Source organism: Azolla caroliniana, unplaced genomic scaffold, assembly GCF_043228905.1.
Source record: "Azolla caroliniana isolate FFs.n. ecotype wild unplaced genomic scaffold, voAzoCaro1.0.p SCAF_4, whole genome shotgun sequence".
Lineage (NCBI taxonomy): Eukaryota > Viridiplantae > Streptophyta > Polypodiopsida > Salviniales > Salviniaceae > Azolla > Azolla caroliniana.
In genome coordinates, this window is record NW_028230439.1 from 2,856,810 (window position 1) to 2,866,956 (window position 10,147).

At 37.9% G+C, this 10,147-nt stretch overlaps 1 protein-coding gene across 2 annotated transcripts; it reads left to right on the plus strand.

Moving 5' to 3' along the window:
* Positions 1 to 1,624: 1,624 nt before the first annotated feature.
* LOC147864793 (uncharacterized) lies at positions 1,625 to 5,407 on the plus strand. 2 transcript variants are annotated; one of them, XM_087318956.1, is made up of 6 exons: positions 1,625 to 1,766; positions 1,899 to 2,201; positions 2,539 to 2,768; positions 2,857 to 4,672; positions 5,026 to 5,117; positions 5,217 to 5,407. In XM_087318956.1, exons 1-5 carry the CDS (start codon positions 1,677 to 1,679, stop codon positions 5,104 to 5,106), a joined length of 2,520 nt encoding a protein of 839 aa, XP_087175082.1. In that variant the 5' UTR covers positions 1,625 to 1,676; the 3' UTR covers positions 5,107 to 5,117; positions 5,217 to 5,407. The 2 variants fall into 2 exon arrangements, with proteins under 2 accessions (XP_087175082.1, XP_087175083.1); XM_087318957.1 differs by having other exon boundaries at positions 5,032 to 5,117.
* Positions 5,408 to 10,147: the final 4,740 nt, after the last annotated feature.

Below are 10,147 nucleotides of genomic sequence, written 5' to 3' on the forward strand. Positions count from 1 at the left end.
GGGTTAAATTGATTGCTTTGTCATCAATACATTAATTGGGCTTATTGCTAAGCAATAGTCCAAACAAGAAAAGGTAAGCAGTAGCCTTTTTTTGTGTCACCTAATGAAAGTTTCATTATTACAATAAAGATTTTGCAGTAAATGGAGCTTCAAGTTCTACTTTACATGCAATTGAGTCTATCACACCTTACGTTGAGGATATGTGCATATCCACGAGTCTTCATCTGAAAAATGATTGAAGTTGGTCTACATTATGTGCAAATATAATCATTTGAAACCCTTGACCTTTGCTTCAAAACCATTAGCTCTTTAATAAATATATAAACAATCATTTTTGTTTATAGTAAAGTTAGCTATTCTTATCTTGAAATATTGATGTGAGGCTTATGAGCAATGTCCTAGACAATTGATGATCTTTGATTTCCTGAGGAAAATTAACATTTGTAGTGTTGGAACATATGGTTTGATTATCTTTCTATAACCTATAAAAACAATGAGCAAATTCTCCTAAAATGTTTTTTGAGAGTGAGAACTTAAGTTTTCAAACATCATGAAGATGACAATATGTCGAATGCTTGTGCATGAAACCTTCAATGCAATTTCAAAGTTCAAAATCAAGTGGAATATTATTACATTGAGAAATGAGTCCCCTTGGGATGATAATGTGGCATACCTCACAATACGATGTAGTTAAATGCTTTCTTAGTTTTGTTTAATTGAATATGTAATTATGTGCTAAAGTTGTTGGTTCAAACATCAAACCGGAGACTATTTTCCCTCCTTTTTTTGCATAATCGAACTTGGCCAAATGCATCTTGAAAGAGATAAGAGAGAGGCATACTTGGTCAATCTATATCTCGACTTGGTTCATAGGATTCGTCGTCTCCAAAACAAGATGACCCATGTAGGACGTGGCAAACATGTAAGCAGTGGTATCAACGCAGAGGTACTACACAGTTGGTTGGTCGATCTACCTTCCCCACTCCCCACCCCACGGCCGGAAAAAAAGAGAAGGGGAAGGGGGGGGGGGGTGGTGCACGCACAATCTCAGTGAAAGACAAAGTTCCGATCCCAACCAATGTGTAAAACGGATAGAGAGAAGAGGGGGGAGAGGATGCATGCATGCATATATACATATACATACATACATATATATATGTATGTATGTATGTACAATATATGTGTGTATATAATTGTAGAAGGCGAATCTATCTATTTATTTATAAGACTATATCTATCTATCTATCTATCTATCTATCTATCTATCTATATCTATCTGTCTTGTCTTGACTCTTGTTTATGCCCATAATTCTGTAGTGTTCAGCCACGCCCATTTTTAAAAAACAGTACAACATTAAAACGGCTACTTCATCTCCTCTGTTTCTCTCTCTCTCTCTCTCTCTCTCTCTCTCTCTCTCTCTCTCTTGTCTTGGTTTGCCTGCTCATCAGCGACTAGCAGAAACGGTCGTCTGTGTCTGTGTGTCTCTCCCTCTATTACTATTACAATTACAATTAGAGAGGAGTTTTATTCTAAAGACTCTCTCTCTCTCTCTCTCTCAGATACTTATGCAACTAGAGAACAGTATTGTATTGTATTGTATTGTCTAAGGCCTCTGTCTCTGTCTCTCTCACATACCCACCCCACCCACACAGAGTAACAAGAGACGCAGAGGAAGATGAGGTGGCTTTTTGGGTGCTTCGGTTGTGGCAAATCATCAGCACCTCCTTCGGATCGCTCCCCTGCTCCCCTACCGCGGAAACAAAGGGTAAATTTTGTTCAGATCGCTAAAATTCCCATTTTGTTTTTCTTTTCCATCCGTTCTTTTTTGATTCCGGTTTGGAGCTATCGTTTCTCCTGAGCAAAATCTAACGAAATTTTTTTTTGGATTCGTGCACAGAACCATCCCTCGCATTACACTCTGCCCTCTCGCTATTCTGCTGCCGCTGTTTCTTCTTCTCCGGCGACTCTTCGGAATGTACCTGAGAGATCAATTCTAGAGAAGCATAAGGAGAAGAGAAATAACACCAAGAAGGATTATGGTGATCCCATTGTGAATGTAAGGACCCCAGAGAGAGAGAAGAAGGATTACCTTGACCGACACCACCCGTTGTCTCAGCTTGATGAATTGGAAGCAGAGCTTGAAGACCTACGGAAGCAAATTGATCGTGAAACTGAAGATGCGAGGAGGATCAGAGAAGAGGTAATAGATATACATGTATCCATAATGACATTTAGACTATAATTTTATCATGCAAATATTCATCATTAACTCGTTTACTACTAAATTTCTCTTTTGCACTCTTAATTGGGCACAACTAATTTATAATTCATAAGTGTTTTCAGAAATCAGAGGATGACACATCAATAAGTTTGCAAGTGAGAGCGTGATTCATCAATGCATTCACATATAAAAGCATAAGTCATAGATACACATAAAAATTAGGCAACACTGCATCACTCTGTGATTTCAAAACATGCAATTATGGAGTTTCATAATTTCACTAGATACATTGATCCTTACTGACATTTGCACACAGGTTGCCATCCTGAAGTCACGAGACACGCTCAGAAAAGCTCAGCAAAAACCACACGAACAATTCTTGAATTCTCAAGGGGAGTCAAATTCATGCTTTGTCTCAAAGTTACCAATTGGGACACCCGAAAAGATTTCTTTTATGACTGGCCTCAAAGCTTATGAACCTACACCGATAAAAGAATTTCATAGTATTTTACATGCAATAGACACTCCGGCTTCAAATAAGAGGATGTAAGTATCTCTATAGTACAGTGTACATGACCATGTTGATCCATATTTCAGATAACAAGACAATGTTTTATTTTTCAATGGTTTATAGGGCTCAAAGCAGGAGTTTGAATCATTCTCTACAAGGTAAGGAGGAGAAAGAAGAATCAATCCCATATGCCAAAAAACTTTCACCTCTTAAACCAAAGGTTCTTCGATCAAACGATGTTGCAAGCCCTGACAGTCAAGATCTGTTTGACATACCAGATGAATGCTTTAAAAAGAACGGTGGGCATTTGAACAGGGACGAAGGTAAATTGTTATCCAAGTATGGAGAAAACATTCATCATTATGAAAGTGTAGAGATGAAGAAAAGAATTGTTCAGAATGAAGAAGAATCATCGTTACAAGAGTCATCAGAGGATGTTGGAATTGATGATGCCACATTGGCAAATGAGAACATTGCAGAGAGTACAGAAAGGCCGAAATCTACAATATTGCCAAATGAGAGTAATGTTGAAATGCATTTCTTTGGGTGTGATACACTCTCTACAATAAGCGAATCTGAAGAGTCTGGGGGCAGTATAACTTCTTCAAGCTCTATTAGTGAGAGAAGAGATCATGACAACAATTCATGTTGTGATAGCGTTGATACCGAAAAGAACTCTCAATCAATCTCCCAATGCGAATCCAATTCTATCAGCTATGGATACCTGAGAAAAGCACGAGGTCACACTGTATCAATGAAAACAAACAGTAGCTATTCAACTGAAGAAGTTTCGTTTGATAATAAACAGGGGAATAAGCATACACAAGAAAGGTACAGCAATAGCTCTTCTTGTATTGCTGATTGTGCAGAGGAGCTTTATTCAGAAGAAAGCTGTTCCAACTCCTCCTTTGTTGAAAATGATACAGAGGAAAAGTATTCTGAAGAGACCTCTTCTGTTCATCATAGATATGAAGATGATAGAGGGAGTCTGTCTTTCTCTCATTCAGAAGATAGTGAGGAAACCGTGAGTGAATTGTGTCCTGAACCTTGCTTTTCTCCTCCAATCAGCTGTAGCCAAGAGATAAGTGGGAAGAAATATGAAGGTGAATATAGTAGTTCCGTGAACACTTTTGAAGAGATAGAAACAGAGCAATTCAATGATCTCTACAGAAAAGATGATGGGTCTCAAAAGGTTAATATGAATGATATTTCAGATTGTGATCAAACTCCAGTGAAGCTACCTGAATGCTTAGCTACTCCGCCAATGGTGAATGCACATGAGTTGGGCAGTAATTGTTCTAGGGTAAGAAATAATAGATGGTCTTCCTCTGTGCTTACACCAGTAGAGAATGTCTCTCAATGGATGCAACTTAAAAAAAGGGATCCCAAACCAGAAGCAAGAAATCATTTTGATCCTAGTTCGAGCCAACTGACACCGATAATGAAAGAATTCAATGAATTCAGCAACAAGAAAGAGAGGTGGGATGAGAACTCTCATGGAGTATATGGCACTCCTAGTAGAGATGTTGCATCAAAAAGTGTTATCTCAGGACCCTCCTCATCAGAATGCATGTCTCTTCGTGTTGATACAAGCTTTTCACATTGGGCAGTGAAAACAACAGAAGCTGATCCAATTCATGTGGACACAAGTTTGTCACATTGGCTCCACTCCTCTTCAAAGAAGCATTGCAACAAGGTAATCAGTAGTGATAACAACTCATCATCTGAAGAGGGTGGGATGAGAAGACCATCTCCTCAAGAGAAAATATATGAATCACCAAGCTCAAAGTTGAGAATTTCGGAGAATCAACATCTTGGTGTTTCTACTAGTAATGCTGATGCTTTGACACGGGATTTTTACTCCCCTAATTGTGCAAAGAGAAAACAACAAGCATGGGGTGGACAGGGTATACCGAACACTACTACCAAGTATAAGGAGGTTTGCTTATTTTACTCATTGTTTTTATTGCATGCTAGCCATTGATAATTAGATTAACTCACTAATTAGTAGTAAATCTCATAGTTTCTGTAAACCGCCAATTGTGGTTAAGTTAACTAACACACACACAAAATGATGAAGCAGTTATGAAGGATTAGTAAATCTCATGGTTTTTATTGCTAAACCACCAATAATGATTAGGTTAGCTCACTCACAAAATTATTTTAGGAGCTTATCAAGGATTCTATCTCAGATGTTGCCCCTGCAAAGCAGCATTAGTCATATGATTACTTCAATTAGCAAGGGGTGAAAATCTCACTGTTTTTTCTTTGCAATGCTTCTATTGTTGCTAGGATCAGAGAGTGAAATGGCATTCATCCCCTTTTGAGACCAGATTGGAGAAAGCTTTGTACAGGCATGAGCATGGGGAGTAACATTGAGAAGGGTATCTATTCCGTGCCCTTTACCTCTGTTATTTCTAATGCATTCTTTCCCGCTGAAGAAGACTGGATGGGATTGACCCTTTGCTAATTTCTTGTTCCAGGGGGATGATTTCTTCTGGACTCTCCGCTACAGATATATATAGCATGGCTAGGTAGCTGACAATGATTCCAGATCCCTACTAAAATTTGTCTTTCTATAGCATTTCTTATGCTTCTTTTCTTTTCTTTTCTTTTCTCAAATGTTTGTACTTCCTATTTTATTTGCTAACTATTGATTGCCCTTGTACACAAACTCATCGATTTGTTGTTTCTACTCTATAATGCACACACCATCCAGACATTTGAATAATTGTGTGATCCTTTTCCTTTTGCATCATTAGGAGGGAGGCAAGGAAGCCTAATTGGTATTAATTGATTAATGCATGCTTGATATAGGAAATGAAACTTTATAGACAGTTCAAGCCATCAATCACTACATGCAGCATTCTACTTGTGTTTTATTTTTATTTTTATTACTTTTTTGTAATCAGAGAGGGGGTCAAGAGATTGACATCATGTGCGCGAAGCGTGGGTTAAGTTCTTGTTAATGCTCATTAAGTGGCTCTAGTAATGAGAGCTCCCACTAGTTTTGGTGGCTTGTTTTGAGAGTGTAATAAAAAGAAAGGTCATCCTTCTTAGCGGGAAGCTCCAATGAGTTTGGTCACATGGCTGAAAACCCCCTCCAATGCCAAAGATAGGGGTGGTAATAAACTTCTTGTTTTTGCTTTTAGCTCAATATGATGTGCTCTCATCCTTACCCAAGTTCAGTAAAACAATTTGTTCATCCCAAATCGAGTTATTTTCAAAAAGAATTTCCATCAGTTTGCAAAACCATCCTGCACCAGTTCCATACAAGAGATCGTGCCATTGAAAAGACCTTAGATTATTAATCTCGCTTAACCTTGGGTCATGCCCAAGTGGGGATAGTTTCTCAATCAATTCCATGAGTAATGTTGGTTCTTCTAATTCTTGTTTTTGACCTCTCCCAAAAGTTTTGGTAATCTCAATCATATCCATTTTTTTTAGTAACACTTTTATTACTAGTGGGAAACCTCAAAGTGAGGTGAAACCCCCCCACAAAGAATAAAGAGAAATATACAAGTGTTGATTAGACATGAAAGAGCTAAAAAGCACTCAAAGTAAAGAGTGTAAATTTGCAGTGTGATGACTCTAAGTTGCACACAATCAAATAAAGATTGCCTGAGAGATTGCTTAAAGAAGCTAACTTCATATAGTTGGTTGCGATCAAAGACCTTAGTATTGTGGACCATCCAAATGGTCCAGAGTGCCCAAAATCTTGTCCATTGGAGAAAATTGGCATTGCTTGATTTGTCCAAATAGCCAAAAGTGTTTCCCAAACCTTCGGCTAGGAAATCTGTGAGAAAGACATGCACTGAATCTTTGTACAAATGTTGTAGTGAACCTAAACCTAAGTCCCTAATAAGTGTGGGAATGTTTCCAATCGTCCGCCACAACTTGCACAATGCGACGAGGCTATCAATCTCTTTTGAAGATTTGACCTAGTCAGGAGCACACCCAATAGGCATCTCCATAGGAATACCCGTTGCTTAAGTGGAAGACCAGAGCTCCATAAGCTTGTAAGCCAGTTTTGCCACCAGGACTGTGTTTTGTGTATGTGCCACAATGCATTTACATGTTCATGAAACCACGAGTTAGGTTGCAACAACATATGCACTGAATGTGTTGTAATCTTATTCATTGGAATAACAATGTTTCGTTTTTGTAACATCCAGTTTTGAATCCTACGATCTCCATCTAGAGGTGGCATAGGTACAAAAAAAATACCAACTTTGTGACTTGATTCCAAATAATGTGATGACCCAAGACTATAACGACATGTCATGCCATTGAAGCCTAATAGGTGTGACCTTGGTCATTTACCACATTTGCATTTGATTTCAGCTCCTTTGCTAAAAAATAAGGTTTCCTAGGCTCTTGTTCATCTGGTGACCGTGGGAATATAACACTCAAATGCAAACTTTTGAGGGGTAAAGTGTTCACTAATTCTAAATTCCCGCCTCTCCATTTTATGTGGTGTAATACTTCTAGCCTAAGGCAATGTTTGTTCATCAATTTTGCAAGTACAGTAGCTTTTCTAGCCAACATATGCAACCGCAAATTAAGAATATTTAGCTCTTCACATAATTGTTGAGTGCATATCTTTTTTAGTGATATGAGTCGTACACCTCTACATTGACTGCTTAGAGCACCAAAAGTTGCGTATGATTTCTGAGTTAATCTTTTGTATCATGTGTTTTGGCCAATCAATCATAATTAAGTAATATTACATGTAAGCCATGAATATAGATTGCACTATCCTCAATCTGACATGGCACAACCATGTTGCAATTTTCCAATAGCTTAGCTTTTGTTCACTTTTGCAGAACCCATTCAACCTTTCCTTTGCCTGTTGGATTCCATCCCAATGGATAACCAAGATGTCTAACCATTTTATTTGGGCTAACAACATGACTTGGCCACAAAAGTTGATACCAACTATATGGTGTTAAAGGGTAGGAGTTTGGAATTACTGAAGTTAACATGTAGCTAGCAACTAATCTATACAATTTGAGGGCATCTATAATCACTATCATATCATTTGGTTGTTTTGTGACAAGAATGAAGTATCATCTACATATGCTTGAGCCACGAAATCATGTTCGTCTTTCATCTGCAAACCATGACATTGACCAATTGATACTAGATGATCCATGTACAATAGTAGTGGACGAGTTGCAATTGCATATAACAATGCACTTACAGGAGAACCTTGTCGTACTGATTTGGTTAAGCTCCATGAATATGTCAATTCACTATCAATAATGCATGAAGATGTGCTAGACCCATAAAGCCAATAGATTACTTGAGACATTTTCAAGCCAAATCCTAGTTTGACCATTGTAGCTGGCAAGCTGCCACAAAATCCCATTGTATGGTATCAAAGGCCTTTTCAATGTCAATTTGCATGATCAATAAATCTTGTTTGGTGTATTTAACATACTCCATTCCAATATAGGCATTAACAATATTATCTGTAATTTGCCTTCATGGAATGAACCCGGACTAGTTTACATCTATGCCTCCAAACAAAGTGTCCTTAATACAATTAACAATCATCTTTGCAATAAGTTTATATATTACTGGCGGCATGAGAGTGATTGGTCGCCAATTTGAAAAAGATTCACACAATTTCTTTTTGGGTATTAATTTGACCAAACCTTCTTTCCATGAGATAGGCATATCCCATTGTTGCCAAGCTTTATTTGCCATTTACAAGATTAAATCCTTAAGGACATCCCAAAATTCTGCAATGAACTCTAATGTAATACCATCCCAAGCATATTTGAATGCCCACTAGTGTTATCTCCTGCATTTGGAGAGTTGTTGAAGTCTCCACATATAAATGCATTTTTGTGGCCATGGATAAGCACAAATCTCTTGCCAAAGTAAAGCTCTTGCCCTTGAGGCATTCTGAGCATATATTCCAACAAAATCATACGTCTCTCCATTTATCATGCATTGCACAACCATCCACCTCCCACATTGATCATTATAGGCCATTATTGGATTTAGCTCATGTTTTATGATCATCAACACTCCAGATGTTGTACCGTGACTTGCATAGAAAATGTCAAAAGCTCCTAATGAACCAGCTTGACCACTGAATTCAACTTGTTTATGTTCTTGAACACAAATTACATTTGATTGAGAAGAGGTAATATAGCTCCAAAATAATTTCCATTTACTAGGGTTACAAAGCCCCCGTATATTGAAGGAGACACATTTGACTTGTTTATGCATGGTTAATATGGTCGAAGATATAAAATAAAGCATCTCGACCATGAAGAATCTTGTGTTCTTCTAGTTCTTGTTTTTGGTCTCTCCCAATAGTTTCGGTGAGGGAATATAAATATATTGGACTCCAAAGCAATAGGTGATGTTATGGCTTCTCTCTTTTCAATCCTTTCAATGCCTATGTAAATTTATTGTGGTTTGGTGAGAGTTCTAAAAGTGTCCATTAATCTCCATTTAGATTTCTCAATACCAAGACATTATGATGTGGAATAGTCTTTAATTGGTGTCCCTCATTGGTAGAAGATCAATGTCCACTAATTCGTTGGTAGAAGATGAAAGCAAATTGACTTAACTAGAGCCAAATTAGAGAGTATGCGCGCACACACACCCACACCCACATTCATATGAGAAATGTATCAATCCTTGTGCTAATGGATCAACACAATTATTCGTCTACACTCCTGTTCTCTTTATTTTTGAAAAAGATGGTGTGATTCGTACTTGGGAAGTCCTCACCTAGGGTTCTCCTCACTCTACAAGTTATCTAGTGTGCAAATCTCCTCCTCTCATTGACCTACAAACCACTCACAATGGGCTTCTGAATTTCCGAACCATTGGCGTCTTTTTAGCCAAGCTACATTTTGTGATATTAACAGTCACCTCAACATGCGATATGTTAGGAAACCATGTACCATGTTTGTTGTTGAGAATGCGCAAGGGACATCTAACATCCATCTATGTGCATGTTAGGATTGACATGCACATTGATAGACACCCTTATTTTTTTCGTCATAGTGTATCTCTCTCTCTCTCTCTCTCACACACACACACACACACACACACACACACACACACACAAATCTGGGAAAGCAAGAAAGAGATTGACACCCCCTTATTTATTCAACCAATTTACAAGGAAGAGTGGTTTTCCCTATTTCCAACAAATTTCCTATTTTGAGGCCCTAGGTAACATAGTTTTCACATTTCCAACAATTCCCCTAGTTTTAGGCAAGGTTTTATTTGAGAGGCATGAAAATTCATGTGTTAGTTAGTTGTCAAATTACCGAAGAATGATTTTGATTCTTGATGGAGTAGATTCAAGGTTTTCAGAATTTGGTGCTTCCCAACCATCAGTTGTGCGTGGAATCATAACCTAGTCATTTATAATGTAGCAACC